Below are 21,889 nucleotides of genomic sequence, written 5' to 3'. Positions count from 1 at the left end.
TGAAGGGATTTAGATATCCATCATGGGGGTTTATAGTTCCCTTGGAGGGATTTAGATATCCATCATGGGGGTTTATAGTTCCCTTGGAGGGATTCAGATATCTATCCAAGGGATTCCGGATTTATAGTTCCACTGGACTGGAGGGATTCAGATATCCATCATAGGGGGTTAAAGTTTTACTGGAGGGATTCAGATATGTTTCTGAAAGGTTTGTAAATCCCCTAGAGGGATTCAGATATATGTCCGAAGGGTTTATAGTTCCAGTGCAGGAGGGATTCAGATATATATGTCCAAAGTTATAATTCCACTGGAGGAATTTAGATGCGTTTCTAAAGGGTTTATAATGCCACTGAAGGGATTCAGATATTAATCCATGGGGATTAAAATTCCACTGGAGGAATTTTGATATGTTTCCGAAGGTTTATCATACCCCTAGCTAGAATATATGTGATGTTACCTTGAACACGGTTTGGTTTTCCATCCAGACTATAGAGAATATATTCAAGGAACTCCCTGTATACCAAAACATATTATATTGTATAGAGAATATATTCAAGGAACTCCCTGTATACCAATTCATATTATATTGTATAGAGAATATATTCAAGGAACTCCCTGTATACCAAAACATATTATATTGTATAGAGAATATATTCAAGGAACCAAAACATTTGATGGAAATCGGCCTTATTGATATTGTTGCATGACAACAATATCGTTTTAACATTTTTACATTTAACATTGATATTGCATAACGGCGATATTAGTTTAAGATTTGTTACATAACGACCATATTTTTTAACATTTGTTGCATAACGGCGATATTGTTATAACAGTACATAACGGCCAAATTAGAAGAACATCTTCTACCTTACGGCCATATTGTTTTAACATGTGTTACATAACGGCCATATTGTTAAATGTTAGTTACATAACGGCCATATTGTTATGACATTGTTGCATAACGGCTATATTATTATAACCATCGTTACTTAACGGCCATATTGTTATAAAATGTGTTGAATAACGACAATATTGTTAACACATTTGTAACATAACGGCCATAGAGGGCACATTGTTAGAACATTTGCTGCTTAACGACCAGACCGTTTTCAACAAACAAAAATCAACGGATTTCACTCTAAACCACAACTTAATGTTAAAAAAATTGTACAGGCGTTTATATCAACACTTTGAAGACAAGTTTCGATTTCAATCTTGATTTATATCATATATATATAACTCTCATGCATACTTTGAACATTTTTCCCTTTTCATTTATTTGATAAAAAGAAATATGATTAATACTTTTCGTGTTTTTCTTTTAGATTTAAGATTTGTGTTTTAAGGTTTTAAATAATTATGGTCATAATTTCTTGTTTTAAATTAATTGGTTTACAATGACAGAGAATTAAATTTAAAAAGTCATTAGAATTTAATTAACTTTTGGATAATTTGGTTCAACAATTAATTAAAAGTTGCTGATTGAATCAGATCTATTATTAACTCAATCAAATAAATTCCCAATGAGAAAAGTTTATAATATTTTTTTGATACTTTTAAGAATTTCATTAACTAAGCATTTGCATGAAATTGGAGAAGTAAACGGCTCTGGTTGCATCAGATTACATCCTCAATTTTGTAATCCTAATATCTTTGCAACCTATTATCAAAAGTTTACACCATCAGGTTGCAAAATTATTGAAATGGAAAAAAATTTGGAGTCAAAATCCAAAGATGAATCACACTTTTATCCAATGTCTAAGTTTATGTTTATTTTCTTTAATTAAACTTTTTGCAGGCAACTTATTACTATTATTGATTGTTGGTAAGTTTTTGATTGATTGAATGATTGATTGATTGATTTATAGAATGTTTTGTTTCCTCTGGTTCTCTTCCATATCTTTTTCGTCCAAAATATAACTAATAACATCCAGACCTTCAACCCTAAAATAAATTATCTATTAAAGGGACTGTGCACGTTCTACAAGTGACTCACAAGGTACCATTACAGTTTTTTTGATAAAGAACACATGTGATGTAGATTATTTTTTACACAAAATGAATCAAATAGAGGTTGAAAGGGTACTGTTGGTAATCGGGCATACCTCTTTTAAAATGGAGGGTCATTTAAAAATACTACGATAATTTCACAGATATAATTTCAAAATTAAACTTAAACTAACTGCAATCATCATGGAGTGGCACATTTTTTAATTTTCTCCGGGTAAATTCTGCCCTGAAGTCATGTGGGGCCCAATTAAAAAATCCATGCCTTCAAGATTTTAGATTTAAACCAAGAGTGAAACTATTAAGCCAATTTTAGAAGAAAAAATGCTCAAATCCACCTCATTCAGATTTGTTCCTTTTTGTATAAATCAATTTAAATATCCATGTTTGCTCATAATTCAGTGTAAAAAACTTTGTAGTTGTATAGCCAAAAATAATTTTAAAAATACCAAAAAACGGACAAATGGACGCGATATTTTAGCGGTTCAAGACGCATCTTTGATACTCATATCAACATGTTTTAAAAAGATTGAAAAATCGACTTTCTCCTAAGATCTTTTTTATTTGAATCGTTATTACTGAATTCGTTCATAAATGTTGCTTCTAATTTGTAACTGAAGCAAAACAGGATTTGACATTTTTAATTGAATAGTTTCACCCATTGGTTTTACTTTAAACATATCAACAAACTAACAGCTGTAAACCAAATGTATAGATATATATATACAATACATGAATAGCCTTGGTCGTACCTGTAAGTGTGTGTAAGCATCTGCAGCAGTGCAGTACACCCCGACCCAGCAGGGGAGAGTACACGGACAATAGAGCCGTACACTTCATTCGCCAGAGCCTTGTCTATACACCTCTAGAAATATTAATTAATATACAGGGTGTCCCACGAAACATGACAGTTGATAAATAGTTTTGAATGTCGTCTTCCATACACTGTATTAGATATTAAAGGCTGTTTGCAGTTTATTTCGTTTAAAAAATCTTTGCTCTAGTATATTTTACTTTGAAATTAATGTTACTATAATATGACTACTAAATAATATTTTTATTATTGTCTTTCGTATTAAAAAACTTATCAAATTATGGAAGAAGACATTCTAAACTATTTATACCAACTGTCATGTTTCGTGGGACACCCTGTACTAGAAAATAGTGATAAGAGAGTACAGAATTCTTTTCCAAAGCAGGTTCCATTAAAGCTGGAGAATGCGACCTATAAACAGACGTCTGTATTTAAGATTCCTTTGGATTTAAAACTTTTAAAATAAAGATAATAATCATGGATCGGAATCAGTCCCACTGTCCCAGTATAATAGGATAGCCAGCCGGGACGATACGAATCTAGTACATCTGTTTCTTATAGATTGGAGTTCCAACTATTATGATTTTATTGTAGAATATATTTGTGTATTAGAGGATTATGATACTAAAACGGGGAGAAAAATGATATATCCGTATTATTACCAATTATTGCAAAAAGAATTCTATTCAATATCTTCAACTGTGTTTCACAAATATTTAGAAAAAGAAACAAACAACACAAAATGTCTTTTAAAGGATGTGACCGTGTAGACATGGTATGTTAAACTGAGAGTGCAGTACTGTAGAGAATTTTTTTCGGATTTTTTTGAGATCTTCATTACAAAACAGTGTAATATTGTTCGGCAAAAGCTAAATTCCATCTTTAAAAGCCTCCTTGGCGCCGCCCGCCTGCAAGTCAGGCGCGCCGTGGAGTAACACCTATCTTTTCATTTTTACTGATTTTTTTTAATTGTAAAAAAAATCATGTTCATTTTCAACAAACTAAAAACAATTAAAATCTGAAAATTGTACGCTTTTCATAATTACGTGCTATGTACGTTTTTTTAAATCACCTGAACTGATTTCATTTCACGTTTCCGGCCTATAAAGCTTCCGGCCAACTCACTGCACGCACTACAATAATAATCTTAACATTAACACTGCTACAAATATATACTATTTATAATTAATTACTGAAAAAATAATAATAATAATAACTTTTATAAATACTTTGGAAAAAATTGTTTAGCCTCAGGATATTGATACTCTTAAAAAATGTCAACCAATTTTGTCCTGCCTTTAGGACACCTAGAGCTGACATATATAAATATATATGAGCTTTATTAAAAAGAAGACTCGCTGAAGTGCCCGGCGGTGCCCGTGAAAAAAAAAATCGAATATCTATATAACAAAATTTGATTTTAAAAAAATCTACTTTTTAGCCTCCACTTGGGTAAACATGGCTTCCCTAAAAAATGTAAGTCAATTCGGTCCAGCCGCTTGGCCAGCTATAGCTAACATATATATAAATATATATTTCAGTTTTTTAATCACATATTTTTAAAAAATATTACAAAATTTCTTTGAAATGATTTTCCTTTTAAAAAAAATTCAGCACTAAACTGCAATATACAAATTATTAGATAAATATAAAAACATGATAACATTATGCATGCTAAATCGATGATAATAGATATTTTCTTCTATGCCGACATATTGTATATATATATACAACTAGCTTTTGTGTCAGGCGTTGCCCGTGGAATTAAAAAAATTTTAAACAAATTTCGAGGTTTAAAAAAAAATTATTTTTGAAAAAAAAATCGTATTCTTTTGCCTATGTTACCCCCCAGATACTCATGGTTTCCCTCAAATTTTTCATTTACTTTAAATTAATAATACTATTAATGATCAAAACTATAATTTAGTCTGCACCTGAGCTGGTTTTGCTGAAGAGCTTGTATGGAATGAATGGAAGATATGATGGATGGTGGATAAAGATTGGAAATGGAATTCCAAAGATTTTCTACTACTCTGTCTCCAAACTCCTAAGAGAAAAAATAGATTAAAATGGTTCTAAATTGATTCTTGAATATTAAAAAAATATTTTGTTCTGATTTTTTTATAAATATTATACAAATGAATAGTAAGTACTTACTGACTGAATGTCTTACTTTTCATACACCAAACTAAATCTGTATTAAGACCCAATTCCGGTGACTTGATTTAATATTTCATTGTATCTTACTCCCTTATATAGCAAGTACATAAAGTACTTATTATAATAATAATCCTAATTGAATCCCTTGGTAAGAACTTGAATCCTTATAGTTGGATCCCTAGACCCTAGAGCTGAATCCCTATAGCGCTGAATCCTGGATTACCTGGAGGTTTCCTGCAATATGCTCCCCCCGAACTCTACCACCATACTTTGCTCTATATCCTTCATTCACCTCTTTAATATTAAGTTCAAATAGTAATAATAAAGAAATAATTATGATAATGATAATGATAATGATAACGATAACGATAACGATAACGATAACGATAACGATAACGATAACGATAACGATAACGATAACGATATGATTTCCTATAAAATGGTTCCAGAAATGCAATATCTAAAGAATACCTTTAAGCTGTTTACATAAAGTTTATCGGACAACGTTGGGGAATGTAAAATATCGGAAAGTTCGGGAAAAATGGGAAGTTTTTCCCCAGAGAGACATTTATATCATCCCCCCCCCTCCCCGCTCTCAATACCCTACTCTGGGCTGTGATTTATCTAGATTATTACTCCCTCCCCACCCATACCCTACCCACTATAAACCTACATAACCACGATGGCTTAAATTTAAAATTTTTGCTCTTGGGCCGGGTCTGTACATACAGGGGGGAGTGCAGAAGTCCTCTATGAGTAATCACCGCCACCCAAATGGGTTTTGCGGCATGCGCGCTCCTCAATTGGTAATCTCCACCATCTTAATTGGTAATCAGACAAAGAAGCGTAACATGAAATCGTTTATTTCTTAGAAATAAGACCAAATTGACCTCTGTTAATGGCCCTATGGTGTACAATATTCTTAAAGCTTTCTTTATTGCTCCTCGGTTTTAAAAATAAATCTATAAATTTTCCACATGAAGTTCTAGAAATAAAATTACGTTTTTGCACCTTTGCGATTCTAAATTTGCAATGAAGCGCTAGTTAATTAGTGAACTTGCTACTTCATTTTTACTAGGGGGCGCGATGAGACCAATTTATCTAAATACTTTGTTCTTTCTATGCATGTAATTAGTTTTGTTGTAGATGTTGAACTCGAGTAGGCAAATACAAAAATCCTAAACACTGTAAAGGTTTTTTGAAAATATCTTTTAAATGGAGATAGATATTACTTTGAGCGCGGTAAGTTAATTTTTAGTAAACAGGCAGCCAGATCGTTCAGTAGCTTAACTCCAATCATTAAATGCAGTAATTAAATCAGGGAATTGGATCTAAGATTTGGCTAAAATAAATTATGTCTTGTTTCTCAGTTTTTGTTGAGCAAAACAATCTTCTCGAAAGAACTCCAATTTTCCAATCCATGTATGTCTTTGGAACCTTTATTATTTCAATAAACATAAAACTCTGGAATAGGAAAACTAGTTTCAGGCTCAAAAAATGATCTTAAATAGTCCAATGAAAATGAAACACAGCAATTGTGCAGTGGAAATAGACCTATTTCAATTAAAAATTGAATCAGTAAGGTCCTAGTAAAACTGTTTGCTTTGTAACAAGGTACTTATGCAAGGAAAGTTATTTCAGAGGTGTACGCATTTTTTGTACTGCAGTGTACTGTCTTTGGGCGGAAAGGTAAACACAAGACGGATGTCACAGCCTAACATGAAATCAATTTTTACAAAATAAATTATGAAATATTCTGGTCATAGGAAACTATTATGTTAATTTTCAAAATTATTAAAATTAAATGCTTTTATCTTCCTCGGATACTAGAAGAACACTGATGCATCTATTCTTGTTTACAAATTCCGCCCAGAGAGAACTGGTTTCAATATGTACGCAGAGTATACGCGACCGTATTGTTCTCACTCACCGTAGCTAAACTCATATTAAAACATGATATGGCCTACTTTACATCAGTTTGTAATTATATTAGGATGCGAAAAAGGACTAAGCTATCAAAGATGGAAAATGTTATTGCTAGTTTCCTACTCACCTAATCCACTGCTTTTTATTCGTGCTTTCAGATCAGCGAGTTTCTTCCGGTCCTCCGCACTCTGGGTTGTAAAGTTATACCTGGATCATATAGTATTAGTATTAGGTTATCATCAAACAAAGAAACTAATTACTCTCCGTAAACTCTGAAAATCAATGTTTCTTTGGAATATGTTGACTTTTTATGTAAACTTTGATTATTCAATATTTTACTATTCCATTAAAAAGAATTCAATGTTTGAAATATTTAGCCAATAAAATAAGTGTAAACTGCGGTTTATTTAAAGTACCGTACTGTCTTTAAGGAAGCTAGGGTAAATTGTACACTGTACAGTTTAAATTACATACAGAGTATCAAAGAATTATCATGTAAACTGCGGTTTATTTAAAGTACCGTACTGTCTTTAAGGAAGCGCTAGGGTAAATTGTACACTGTACAGTTTACATTACATACAGACTATCAAAGAATTATTTAAAGTACTGTACTGACTTTAAGAAAGATGAGGTAAATTTACACTGTACAATTTGCATACAGACTATAAACAAACATTAAGTTGTACAGTACAACAAATAAATCCTCTGCTAATTGTGCTATATCAGATTGAAAGTTTGCTTATCAGTTAAAGTGTCCATCATTCGATGGTCTCAAGAATATCATTGAGATAGACCTAGCTGTATTCTTGATTCCAAAATCGGATATTATCCGTATTTCTACAGAGATGAACATAATATACTTTGATAAATATTGCTCCAGGTTCCCACCCTGCTCATAAATTGTTCTTATCCTGTTCCAGATTCCTATTCTAATCCAGGTTACTATACTGGTCTAGGTTCCTACCTTGTTCCGGTATCTACCCTGCTCTAGATTTCTAGCCTGTTCCAGATTACTAGCCTGTTCCAGGTTCCTACTTTGCTCCAGGTTCCTACCCTGTTCCAGGTTCCTACCCTGTTCCAGGTTCCTACCCTGTTCCAGGTTCCTACCCTGTTCCAGGTTCCTACCCTGTTCCAGGTTCCTACCCTGTTCCAGGTTCCTACCATGTTCCAGGTTTCTAACCTGTTCCAGATTTCTGCCATGTTCCAGGTTTCTACTATGTTCCAGTTTCCTACCCTGCTTTAGGTCCCTACCCTTCTCCAGGTTCCCACTCTGCTCCAGGTTCCCACCCTGCTTCAGGTTCCTACCCTACTCCAGGTTCCTATTATGCCGCATATGTATATCTTGCTACGGGTGCCCCCCTATTCTAGGTAGCCTAACCAACCCTACTCCAGGTTTCTACCTTGCTAACGGTTTCTATCTTGTTAACGATTACTATCTTGTTAACGGTTCCTACCTTGTTAACGGTTTCTATCTTGTTAACGGTTCCTACCTTGTTAATGGTTCCTACCTTGTTAACGGTTCCTACCTTGTTAACGGTTCCTACCTTGTTAACGGTTTCTACCTTGTTAACGGTTCCTACCTTGTTAACGGTTTCTACCTTGTTAACGGTTCCTACCTTGTTAACGGTTCCTACCTTGTTGACGGTTCCTACCTTGTTAACGGTTCCTACCTTGTTAACAGTTCCTACCTTGTTAACGGTTCCTACCTTGTTAACGGTTCCTACCTTGTTAACGGTTCCTATCTTGTTAACGGTACCTACCTTGTTAAAGGTTCCTACCTTGTTAAAGGTTCCTACCTTGTTAACGGTTCCTACCTTGCTGTTTCAGGAACTGTTTTAAGAAACTCAGGATCCCGGAAATAGAAGAAACAACGGTCCCTGTAGAGTAGAGAATAAACAAAATACAAATAAAAATTATTTAATAGAAACTATGCTTTACTCCCTCCCCACCCGTTTGGTTTAAAATATAAGAATAGAGCCCCTAAATGTAAATAAATTACCTGTGAGAATTGACCCTTTGTAAAGCTCCAACTTCTATTTCTATTTCTGTTATTGAAACCTCCTTTTTATCAATGGTGGAACCATTTCCTAAATATATTGGTATAACCACAATATTTATCTTAAAAATACATTGGTATAGAATAACCACTATATTTATCTTAAAAATATATTTGTATAGAATAACCACTATATTTATCTTAAAAATATATTGGTATAGAATAACCAATATATTTATCTGGAAAATATATTGGTACAGAATAACCACAATATTTATCTTAAAATTACATTGGTGTAGAATAACCACTATATTTATCTTAAAAATATATTGGTATAGAATAACCACTAGATTTAGCTGGAAAATATATTGGTATAGAATAACCGCTTTATTTATCTGAAAAATATATTGGTAAAATAACCACTATATTTACTGGAAAAAAATATACAGGGTGTCCCAAAAAAACTTTCCAGTGGTTGTAACAAAAGTAGTATGAGATCTTGCAAGAAAAAATGTATAGCTTTAAATAACTGAAAAAAAGAGATTGATTTTTAAAAATTTAACAAAAATTGTTCCTTCAGCACCCAATAATCCGAGTGCATAGTTTTTTAAGACACCCTGCATTCTAGAAAATAAGAATTTTTACTTAATGTTAACTCTCAGAAATAGATAATTGTAGTAAATAAAAGTAAAACGACAAAAGTATTTGCGCAAAAAAAATTATAATTCAACAAATTTCCTAAAACACAAAACAGAAACTTTTTATTTGGATAGTAAAATAATTGATAATCAAGAAATCTGAAACATACGGATAAGCACTTAATCCAAATGAGAAAAAAGAAGAGAATTGTTTTCAGGGAAGACAAATTTAAAAAATACTAGACCCATGGCAGGTACGTCGATTGGTCACATACGAACGAACCATTTGTTTTGAACTTTTTAAAAACGAAAAGCAAAAAAGGAACCCGTGATGCAATCGATTTTTATGAAAAAATTTCACTAGTAAATATGAGTGTTTTGACGTTTATTTTTAATTTTTTTTCACAGATAGAAAAGTTTATGAATGTTGTCGTACATGGTTTTTTTTATCGAGAAAAATAACCTGTATGTTTTCTGACCTAAGGTTTTCTAATCTAAGGGTTTTCCAACCAAAAAAAAATTAGTCTGAAGAAGGTTGTCAAATTATTTCTGTAAGTATCTCTAATTGAAGATTTAAAGAATTGAGAGGTTTGTGTTAGAATAGTATACAAAAAAAAGATACTTCAAACTAACAGCAAAATGATTTGATTATGAAAATTACCTTCCCAAAAATGCTACAGTTATTAGTTGACTCTTAGCAAATTGTAATTCCAGGTTTGAATTTGAAGTATGGAGGTATAGGACATTCTTAGAAGTCTGATTTGATTTGTTATTGGATATGGACATGGTAATAATTGATGATTTCTATCAACGGAATGATTGGTGTTAAAATAATATATTCTACAAAGAGCTGTCGGGAAGGAATGTACGGTCTTTATTATGAAGGGTCGTTGTTAACGATCGTTAACGTAGGGTTGTTGTTAACGGTCATTAACAAAGGACAGTTGCTAACAATCTTCAAAAATTAAAAACGACCAACCGTCGTTAACGAAACAACGAGCTAAAACTAAAAACAGCTTTCAGTTTTTTATTTATAAAAAACGATCTTTTTCAAAAATTATTGTTTTTAAAAACGATCGAAACGATTTTCGATTTTCAAACGACGTTGGCAAAACGGAACGATCGTTTAAAAAAATTATAACGATCCATCCCTACCTGTACTACCTGGTTTTTAAACACTCCAAACCTTTTCAATTGGGGCACCCTGTACATTGTTTTTTCGAACACCCTGAACTTTTTCTGTGGACACCCTGTACCTTGAGTAAATGGTAAATTCCTGTGTTCCTGTTGAGGAGGAATCCAACCATACCTCTCTCCCAATATTCCTAGAATATGATCAAATATAATATATTGATTTATATTAATAAATGTAAAAACATTTTCTCTAAATATTAAATCTCTTCACCAGTTAATATTTATTAATATTAAATGTAAATAAAAGATTCTATGCTAGTAAGTTGAAATGTAGCAGACGTATTTTAATTTAAAAGAATTTCATTAAAAAATAATTATGATATGTCATACCAATGTAAAATTAAAATAGAAATTATTCATATTGTAGCGATAAAATTTGTAAGTTTTAAAACAATAAGATTATTAATGACTTGGATTTTAAGGGGCTGTGTCACGCTTTATCTGTCTTTTTAAAAAATCCTATTTTGATTTACTCCAATAAAAAAAAACTTTTTGTAATATTTTTTTTCTGTTTGAATTGAGCGATTTTCAAAAACCTGAAAAGTCAAAAAAAAAATACAATTTTGACCATTTCCATAACCGTCCAGCTGGAGTTATGTGAGTGACCACAAAAATTGTACTTTTGAGTACAAGCAAGCTCAGAAAAAGACAAAAACCAATATATTTAAAGAAAATGACAATATTTTACCTATGAAAAGATCTGCGGCTAGAACCTGTTGAATACAGTTCTCTACCTGTCCTGAACCCATCTCAGCTGACCTCACTCCCCACCTCAGGTCAACCAGGTCAACCTTAACATAATAATATATACCAGGCAAACCCAGAGCTGAGGTTGTAAACTATAAACTCCGGTTCATTTCATGTACAAGGCCGACTTTTTAGCAACTAAATCAAGCTGTACAATAAATATATGCAACATATAACTTTTACTAGTACAGCCATGCTCTAGCTGGTTAAAAGTCGGAATCGTCTAGTTTACAGTGACAAACTATAGATAAAAGACTGACCGGGACGGTACACCAAATAAATTAGCCCCGGCCTTTTGAGAATATTACAGTGATTTTGTTAATCAGAAAGTATTAATCTAATGGCCCATCCCGGACGCTTTACAGGTGGGCACATGCCTTTCCCTTTTCTCCAGAATGGAGGGGTAGTGTTAACTGGGGAGTCGAGGAGGGGGGCGGGGGGCAAGAATTATGTGACAAGAGGATTAAAAGTTAGAAAAAACATAAATTTACTGAATTAATTTCAAAATTTGTCCATGTTATCCCCTCAATCGTCCAAATTATCTATAAATGTTCAAATTATTTGATTGCACCAAACAAAGAATTTAAAAACTAAAAGTTCTTTATTCTATTTTAACTGTATATATATATATCCTCTAGCTGTTTCTATGTATTATATATTTTTCTCTTTGAAGCAAAGATCAAAGCAACCAACCGCGGTCCTGGATTTACAAAATTGGAAATACAGACAACTTGTTCTACTTGGCTTCATTTAGGACTGCAGCCGCAATTAACGCGGAACAATCGTTTGTATAATTAACGATCAGGATATTCCGCTAACGGCCAAATTGTTTGGCCAATGAACGATCAGAATATTTCGTTAACGACAACATTGTTTGTTTTTTAACGATCAGGATATTTTTGTTTTACGGCCAAATTTGTTGTTCAATTAACGATCAGAATATTCCGCTAACGATCACATTTTTTGTTCAATTAACGAACAGGATATTCCGTTAATGACCATAAATTTTTTTTTAAATTAACGATTAGGATATTCTGTTAACGACCACATTTTTAGTTCAATTACAGAACAGCATATTCCATTAACGACCACATTTTTTGTTCAATTAACGAACAGGATATTCAATTAAAGATCATATGTTTTTTTCAAATTAACGATCAGGATATTATCTACCACAGTTTATGTTCAATGAAAGAACAGGATATTCCCTTAACGAACACATGTTTTTTTTTAAATTAACAATCAGGATATTCCGTTAACTATCGTATTTTTTGTTTAATACATGAACAGGATATTCTGTTAACGACCATATGGGTTTTAAAATTAACTATGAGGATATTTCAATAACGATATGAATATTCCGTTAACTACCACATTGTTTGTTTTATTTACGAACAGGAAATTCCGTTAACGACCACATTATTTGTTCAATTAACATTTAGAATATTCTGTTAACGACCATATTATTTTTTCAATTAAGATTTAGAATATTTTGTTAACGACCAAATTACTTCTTCAATTAACATTTAGGATATGCATTTAACGACCACATTGTTTGTTCAATTAACATTTAGAATATTCTGTTAACGACCACAATATTTAAGATTTAGAACATTCTGTTAACGACCACGTTGTTTTGTCAATTAAAGTTTAGAATATTCTGTTAACGACCACATTATTTCTTCAATAAACACTTAGAATATTCTGTTAACGACCATATTACTTCTTCAGTTAACATTTAGGATATTCTGTTAACGAACACAATATTTAACATTTAGGATATTCTGTTAACGACCACATTATTAGGTAAATTAACAAACGCTATAAAAACAGTTCTCGATGAAGCTATCATATAAATTATCGAATGTGGTTGGAGGACCATACCAAGAACGTGATTTTCATTTTTTTAAATAAAGTGAAATATTAAACGCACGTGCATGGTCCATTTAAAGACCCTTGTTAACAAACAAGCGGTTTTCTAAATTTACGAACAAACAAGGATAAAAGGTAGAAAACTTAATAAGTGATAAAGAATTTAGTTCAAAAGTAAAAATTATTTTTTATTTTAGTATATTTTACTTTGAAATCAATTTTACTATAATATGCTGCCATAAAATATTTTATTATTCTATTTGGCATCAAAAACCTTTACATATTACATTAAATTAGATTTTAACCAATTAATGTTTGGTGGGACACCCTGTAGTTTACCTTAACATAAATACTTCTACATCTCAGCTCAAGGATTGGTAGAACGTAGACATGCAACAAGTTTCTCTCACCCTACACACAAATATCAATATTGTTACATCGTCTATACGCAATATCCCCCCTACTAAACCTCAGACCTACTAACTTTTAGACCTACTGCAATACCGGACCTACACCGGAGCACTGCAGCAAGAACAGGCTAGAAGGCCGATCGCTGCAGCTAGGACAGCTAGGCTATGAGGCCGAGCGCCACGGCTAGGACAGGCTAGGGGGCCGATCGCTGCGGCTAGGACAGGCTAGGAGGCAGATCGCTGCGGCTAGAAGAGGCTAGGGGGCCGGGCGCTGCAGCCACAAGTCCAACAAGCAACTAATGTAAAACCACGAGCTAGGAGGTCCGATGTGTAGTATAACGGATTTGGCGTAGGTCAGAAGTGAAGTATAGCGGATGTACGTAGGTTTAAATTGCACCCCGCGACCAACGGGTTTCCCGACGCTCTTACATCTCGTACGTAAAGCGATCCGACTGGAACAGCAGAGAGCCTGTCTATATGATTTTCACAAGGTTTTTGCGCCCCGTGACTGGCAACAAATTGCGTGCTTTGAAAATCCAAAGACATTTGCCTACACACTTGAGCCCAAGACTTTCAGGCTGAAACGTTCATTGTACCCTCCCCATTCCCATGGCTAGCTTGTATTACATTTGGGTGCAGATCCGAGAACTTTGAAAATCCTAACATTTTTTGCAACCCGAGACTGGCCTGGTGCCCTTCCAACGAGCTAGAATAAATCATCTCAATAGAATTTTGGTCCTGTGCCTTCACTTTTGGAGCAATTTTGCTCACATTTTTCGGGGAATCTCCCAATTTATGAGGCATTGGTGGGTACCGATTTGGTTTTCCTATCACAAAAGACCATTTAGAAATAATCGTTTGATCTAGGAGCTAGACAAAGCGGAAGCCTACAATTCTAGGGCACCATTCACAGAGCCCGTTACCGTATTCGTCCCCCAGCCTAGAGTTTTCAAGGGATCAGGCTAAAACTTGGAGGGTACCCTCTCCATTCCCATGGCTACCTTGGTGCAGATCCAAGAACTTTGAAAATCCGAACATTTTTTGCAACCCGAGACTGGCACACTTGAACCCAAACCCGTTTAATTGCCATTAAAGTATACAAAATTATTAAAGGAACTGTAAACGAATTATAATAGATCATTTTCGGAATAAACACTTTTGGAAAAATATTTCATTCCAGAAAAATATCTAGAATGGCTACCTGCATATCCAGGAAGGTTGAGGATACGAGTGTTTACCTGCATATCCAGGAAGGTTGAGGATACGAGTGTTTACCTGTATATCCAGGAAGGTTGAGGATACGAGTGTTTACCTGCATATCCAGCAAGGTTGAGGATACGAGTGTTTACCTGTATATCCAGCAAGGTTGAGGATACGAGTGTTTACCTGCATATCCAGGAAGGTTGAGGATACGAGTGTTTACCTGCATATCCAGGAAGGTTGAGGATACAAATATCTTGATACTCCTCCAAGCTGGATAGGAGACTATAGTTGCACGTGGAGAGGGTGTAAACTGGTTTCCAGGTAAACAATCTAACAAAACAGGTCTTTAGAAAATGAACTGAATGCTTGCTTCACATTTTTATTTTATTCCTAATATCTTTGTAACCTGGTGGTGTAAATTTTTGATATTTCAAATTTTGAATATTTGATCTTAATCGAAATAAATATGATAAAGTATATTTATATTATCAGGTTTTAAAGATATAAGGATTAGAAAATTATGCTATGAAAAGATTTAAGGAATTCCATTCAAATAAAATAGTTTGACAAGATTTGATTAAAAAATTTAAAAAATCTATGAAATTTGCTCTCGAATTTACAAACTTTTTTAAAAAATCTATGATATTTGCTCTCTAATTCAAAAACTTAAAAAAAGAATAAGAAAATTATAAAGCAAAACTCTATAGCTGTCTGTAGAGCGTTCATAGTATATTTATAAGTTAGCAGAGCTTAAAACATTAACTTTGGAATTGGAAACCCATAATCCTGATCACTTAATATGAATATCCACTGTGGAACCTTTTAATTTTCTCTTTAATCCGCTCTTGTTGGATATCACATTTCCTACTACATGTAATAAAGATACGTTTGATTACAAATACAGATACGATGCTAAATCGAGAGAACTAATAAACGATTGAAATAAAGTCAGCTGTTCATAAGCCGGTTTTTTGAGCATTTAAACAAATATAAATTTAATAATGTTTATATGAACTTATTAAAAAAACAAACATATTTTATCACATGTGAGGACTACAGTCTTTTTGAACGTCAGTCCTAATAAACATTAATCCAAACATTCGTTCAATCGATCATTGTTCAATTGATATTACACCACAAATGCGGGAAAAGCTAAAGAGCACATCTCTAATCTCTAGAAATTAATCTAGAGACTAAATTAGTCTTGAGATTAGCATTCTAAAGTTTTCAGCTCATGAAATTCTGTTTTAAGTTTTAAGTAAGTTTTAAATTAAATCGATTTGTTATACATATTTGTTAAACAATAAACTATCAAATAGTTGCTGTTCTGAGATTTAAGACCTTTGATGATGGGAAAAATTAGAATTTGTTTCGTTTCCAAACATCCTTTTTAAAAAAAACTTTAAATTCCATTTACTAACCCAATCTTGTACTTGCGCACCATTTAAGATTAATATACAGAAACGGGAGGGACTCTCTAATTTTGAAAACCTGTTTTTGATTTTTTTGTACTACATCCAAAAAGACTGGATTAAGCAAGAAATTAAAAGTGTCCACATTGGATATTCTGATCAAGCAGTTGGGATTAAAGGTATCCAGTTCTAAAGTTTCCAGCTCTGTTCAGATGTTATTTAACATGTTTTTAACATTTAAGATTAGTTGATTTAAGGGGCTCCACAATAATCTGAGATGCTATTTAACCTGTATTAAAATTGCTAGCTCAATAAGTTTGCTTTTACTATGCAACATTTTTACTCTAGCCAAAGATATGAACCAAAAACATTTTTCAATTGGTAAAATCGTTTTAATATAAAGTTTAGAAAGGAAAATTTGCTTTTTGTTAAACATCTCATATTCTTTTAATACACATTAAAAGCCGTAAACCTCAATTTGATGATGGACTTGATAACTATTTCTAGTTAGAACGAATGGGCTTTCTTCAAACATTATACAGTAATATTCAAACTAATTGGATGATTGTGTGATTTTGTATGTATCTAAAACCATTAAGGCTCCTTTTAACCAGGACCTTAGTAACAGTTTTAATAAAGGAATCAAGTCTTTGTCCCTTACTTAAATATTCTAATTCCCGTATCTTTGCAACCTGAACTATGTTGCATAACCTTAATATCTCAAACATATTTCATACAACAGAATACATAGTAGAACATATCTAAAATCTATGACATTGGGTTGAAAAGAAATAGGGATAAGAAAATCAGAGGTTGTTCCTTTATCATTGTGTTTCCTCTTTTCTACAGATTCTCTAGAATTCCACCAGAGCATAACCAATGGAACAATTTTAGGAAGCACTTAGTATTAGTTAAGCAAAAATTTTCTTTTTCCATTAAAAAAGTTTTTTTTTAGTATGTTAGTCAAATATATTTATATCTTGAATTAGTTTTAAATATAAAAATATTATGGAGCAATGTTTAGATTTTAACTTAATAAAAAGTTTTAAAACAGTTTGAGATATGTTTTCAAAAATAGCTATAAAGAAATTGATTTTGTACAGGAGGGGGCTAACTTTTTTATATATATATGAGGTTTTAAGGATTGAAGGAGAAAATGTTACTTTTTTCCCAAGCCCTGTTAAATGTTGATATCCTCTAAATTTTAAAGATTCGTTTAGAGAAAGGTTTTTAATGGTACAATAAAATATTAAAGTTGGGTTCAAATTTATTTAAACTTTATAAACATCAAATCGATTATCCCATTTGGGGAATGTTAAATGAAGCAAGAAGGGGCTCGAAATAATTGGTCTGAATAAAGCTTTTGCAAGATGTATCAAAGGTCTTTGTGAAACACTGGAAGCCAGCAATCTTCATGCCAATCCCCTCTAGAGCCAAAGTTTCCTCTTCAGTGTATTTATCAGCACACTTGGCAAACATAGGGTTCATAGTCATTTCCTCCATTACTTCCATAACACACTCATCAATAACTTCTTCAGACAGCTGAGCACTGATTTCTGGGTTTAGAGAAGCAATATCCTCAGCAATGGTGGCATTAACCTCATCTCCGTTTTCATCAATCCATCCCAAGCTCTGGAGGAAGCATTCAGAAGAACCCATTTTCTCATTCATCATTTCAGTCAGATCATCAAATGAAGGACATCTGTTTCCTTTTCCCTTTCCTTTTCCTTTGCCTTTTCCTTGTCCTCCGCGTCTACGCCCCGTTGCTTCTCCATCACCCATGAAACATTGAACAGCTTCCCCCATTTTGCTCTCAAGGTTTGAACCAGAAATACACATAGCATGAAGAGTCATGGTATCCAAGCACAGTCCTGTATCCATGCTATCCATCTAAGAAAATGGTATTAAAGACAAGTTGGTAAAATTTAAATCTTTTACGATAATTGAAGTTGCTTAAGCAAAAATTTCTCAATTATCAAATTATGCAAATATAGAGAAACATTTTTCAAATCAGTGAATGCCAACTTTCCCATTTTTCTATATTTTTATTAATAATAAACAATAAATCATTATTTTATGTACATTTTAAAGCAACATATTTGAGATTGTGGGACTTTTACTTGTTAGCTAGTACTGTTTAAACTTTAATGATTATTCTTTCTGAGTTTAAACTTCCATTTCTTCAAAAATGAGTTAGTTGAGAATAGGGTTTCCACAAAACAGTATATTCTCTTGCCCAACAGTTTCGCGTTTTTGCTCAAAATGTTTTTTGCACAAAATTTTGCATCATTTTTGTATCAATACAAAACCAGGTTTGCACAAAATTACACATTTGTTCAAAATAAATTTTTTTTCTTTTGCACTAAATTGGGGATGAATACATAACAAAAGTTAACATTTTTGCTTGCTTTTGAGCATGAAAATAAGTAACATTTTTTCATGACATATTGCTCAAATATATAAAAGATTTAAATGTTAGTACAGTATGATGTGAATCAGTTTCAGTAATACTCAACTTCCATATCTGAAGTATTTTATTCATGAACATTAATTTCATTATTATCATTTTCTATAGTTTGACACGGTAAAAATGTTGGTTACTTTCTTTAATAAAAATTTGTTATGATAATTATTGTTATATTATTATTATAAAGATTTATTATTATATATTATAAAGATTTATTCACACACAAAGATATAAATACATATATAAATGGTGTAGTTTAAATTTGTTTAAANTTTTCCCAGATCTTGTATCTTTATAAAGAAAGCCTTGATGACTGGCTTGTTCCTTTACAGTGGTCTCACTATCCATTTCCTCCAGGGAAGTATTTAAAGAATTATCCAAGGATTTTTTGGGTTTTGGCCCCATTTTTGCCACGAGATTGGCGAAAGCCAGATTATATCTAGAATCTTTCAGAATTCTATGAATGTACTCTAAAGTTGTGTGTAAGCCTTGAATTGAGAAAGCAGTGTGAAAACTGCCTAAAACACTCTTACAGAGAGATGTTTACTACTCAACTGCCCTGAAAAAAAAAACAGAAATAGGTGCCATCACTAGATGTTCATCTATGTATTAATATATCTATATTGATATATATACATTTCTCTTGTTTCAATATCTGTTTGTCAGTTACCTATCTCCGTCGACTGCACCTAATTGTCTTAAAATTAAATGGTGACTTTCTTAAAACCTTAGAAGTGAGGCCACTGCCAAAGGTGTAGGTGAGAGCGGGCCGGAGTATAGTGGCCAATGGGGCTATGATTGGTTTAACTTTGAATTCATCCATTTCTCGGAATTTTTTCTCAAAATTTAATGAAATAGCACGCAATAACAAAATAGCTCGAAATAACCAAATAGCAGGAATTACAAAATGCGCAAAAACCAAGATTTTCTTCATAATTTGCACAAAATAGCTTTTGGGCCTCAATGTTAAATTATATCGAAATAACATGAAATTTTTACTCGAAATGTAAAATAACTCTTTGCACAATTTTTGCACAATTTGCATGCAAAAAATTTTGATTAGAAACCCTAGTTGAGAATATAATGTAAAATTTACCTCTTCCATGGAGTTGTGGGCCAGAGCTACTGAAGCAAGTATAAGAGTACAGAAGAATGATTTCATGTTTCCGCTTTATTGAACACTGATGTCTTACTAACATTTCACTACTATTTTATACCCTACTACAGGTGTACATGCAAATTAGATTATGAAATTTCCAGGGATAAAAATCAATATCCATGGAAATTCAGAAACTTGTTTATATTACTAACAAAATAAATATAAATATCAGGATTCTTTATTATTTACCTTACAATTTTCTATTTGACTTAAACAGATTTTCATTTGTGTTGACAAAGGCAGAACAAATATAGTTTTGATACATCTAAGTTTTAGAAAAATTTGTTTAAATTTAATAAATTTTGAAGCATATCCATGAGATGTCCTCCTATGCCTATAGAAATAGATTTACAAGACTGCAAGCTAGCAACAAATACCCTTACTGGGGAATGTGACACTGTTTCCTTTCTCCACCCCTAACCCCTGAAGGCTTCTGCCCTGTGTTTAAAATACTTCTTCAATTTATTACTAACAATATTGCTAAATTAAAAATTTAACTCTACCCCTTCCCTCTTACTCTGTAATGCAAAGAAACCCAAAATTTTGTTATATATTTTTTGTTAAAAATTATTAAGTCCAAACCAAAAGGTAAGAAAAGAAAACTTGGAGCTAAAGTTGATTTATAAAGAAAACAAAGAGTTGTATTAGCATATGCATTTTATCATTTAAGCTGAATGTTTCTGGTTCAAATAGAGATATGTTTAATTTTCAATTTGTACAGAGAAAAAGTAACAAAACTCAGGGGAGTTTACACCTCCCTGATTTTACTCGGAAAAAAATTCACTGTTTTTTTTTAAATTTTGTCTTAAAAAAGTTTTGATTTAAGAATAAATTTAAAAAAAAAAAACATCTTTTCATAATAAAAACTTTCATCTGGGTGTAATTGTTTTGCATTTTAGAAGAAAATTTGTAAAAAATGCCAACAAAAAAAACATAAAATTGATCTTTGCTAGATGATAAAATTTCATATTTAAACTCGTTTTACCCAAATGCTTCAAAATTTTTTTTTTTTTCAGGTCTTGGGGGGGGGGGGGGATCATTCAGAAGAATTTAAATTTGAATTATATTACATTGCATTGTAGTTATTACTTATTCATTTTGGTCTAATTCAGTCTCAAATACTTGATATATAACTAGCACAATTCACAGCTACACCTCAATGTTCTGAAAACCAAGATGTCCCCTATTTTCCTACATAGATCGTCATACTGAAATGCCACAAAGGACCAGAGTTTCTGTCATTGTTCCCACAACTGTATGCCATGCTATATACAAGGTTTAGGACCCTATTTTGTCAAATCTAAAATGTTGCTAATTAGTTCCTGACACCATTCTTAGAACATTTTTGGAACCTCCAGAGAATTTTCCTTGAACAATTTAAACAACAATAAAAAATATGTGTTCAATCTTAACACTTTTTTGCACTTTTGATAGTTGTGACAACATAATAGTTTCCCTTATTACAAAATATTGAAACTGTTGTAAAATTAATGGAACATTAAACCCACAAAATCACTTTATTAAGTTAAATTAAGAAAAAAAATTATATATTTTAATAAAATTCATAAAGTAGGAATAATATGCTCAGATGTTGAAAATTGAAATGTACACAATGTTGGATAAATCACATTATCATAGAGAAATTTGACGTTTTCTACAGATTCAATAACAGTTCATTTTTAATTTTAGAACAAATATTAGTTTAAAACTTAATTCAGAAGTAAAGTGCTGCTTAGTTAAAACTTAACTGAACTACGGTTAAATGATCACTGTTTATCAGATAAGATTAAGAGCTCCCCTCCCCTAATTCAATTTGTAGGTTTTGTCAACCATTAGTAGTTTTACATGAAAAAGAGTGCTTGATAGAAGCTTAGCTTCTCC

General features: G+C 32.3%; 2 protein-coding genes across 6 annotated transcripts in view; both read right to left on the bottom strand.

Moving 5' to 3' along the window:
- Window positions 1–15,340, bottom strand: part of LOC111715261 (telomerase protein component 1) — a 25,662-nt gene extending 10,322 nt beyond the window's left edge. For 3 of the 5 annotated variants that reach the window (XM_023490569.1, XM_023490568.1, XM_023490566.1), the window contains exons 1-13: window positions 15,191–15,340; window positions 13,697–13,768; window positions 11,427–11,529; window positions 10,801–10,869; window positions 8,910–8,997; window positions 8,725–8,787; window positions 7,038–7,117; window positions 5,208–5,278; window positions 4,759–4,871; window positions 3,897–3,957; window positions 2,763–2,875; window positions 1,885–1,947; window positions 458–513 (exon numbers count right to left, since the gene is read on the bottom strand). In XM_023490569.1, the coding sequence (XP_023346337.1) occupies window positions 458–513; window positions 1,885–1,947; window positions 2,763–2,875; window positions 3,897–3,957; window positions 4,759–4,871; window positions 5,208–5,278; window positions 7,038–7,117; window positions 8,725–8,787; window positions 8,910–8,997; window positions 10,801–10,869; window positions 11,427–11,529; window positions 13,697–13,768; window positions 15,191–15,196 (958 nt within the window). In that variant the 5' untranslated portion in view covers window positions 15,197–15,340. Of the gene's footprint in view, window positions 1–457; window positions 514–1,884; window positions 1,948–2,762; window positions 2,876–3,896; window positions 3,958–4,758; window positions 4,872–5,207; window positions 5,279–7,037; window positions 7,118–8,724; window positions 8,788–8,909; window positions 8,998–10,800; window positions 10,870–11,426; window positions 11,530–13,696; window positions 13,769–14,968; window positions 15,113–15,190 lie in introns of those variants that run through there. The other 2 variants (XM_023490567.1, XM_023490570.1) reach the window with 2 other exon arrangements.
- A 2,291-nt stretch (window positions 15,341–17,631) lies between these two features.
- On the bottom strand, window positions 17,632–20,051 carry LOC111715265 (uncharacterized). The gene is made up of 2 exons (XM_023490573.1): window positions 19,946–20,051; window positions 17,632–18,272 (listed from the first exon to the last, which is right to left on the bottom strand). The coding sequence occupies exons 1-2, from the start codon at window positions 20,009–20,011 to the stop codon at window positions 17,679–17,681; spliced, it is 660 nt and encodes a 219-aa protein (XP_023346341.1). The 5' UTR covers window positions 20,012–20,051; the 3' UTR covers window positions 17,632–17,678.
- Between the last annotated feature and the right edge of the window lie 1,838 nt (window positions 20,052–21,889).

Source organism: Eurytemora carolleeae, unplaced genomic scaffold (genome assembly GCF_000591075.1).
Source record: "Eurytemora carolleeae unplaced genomic scaffold, Eaff_2.0 scaffold1732, whole genome shotgun sequence".
NCBI lineage: Eukaryota > Metazoa > Arthropoda > Copepoda > Calanoida > Temoridae > Eurytemora > Eurytemora carolleeae.
Note: the sequence above shows the minus strand (reverse complement) of the source record. Positions and strands in the feature narration are given on the sequence as shown.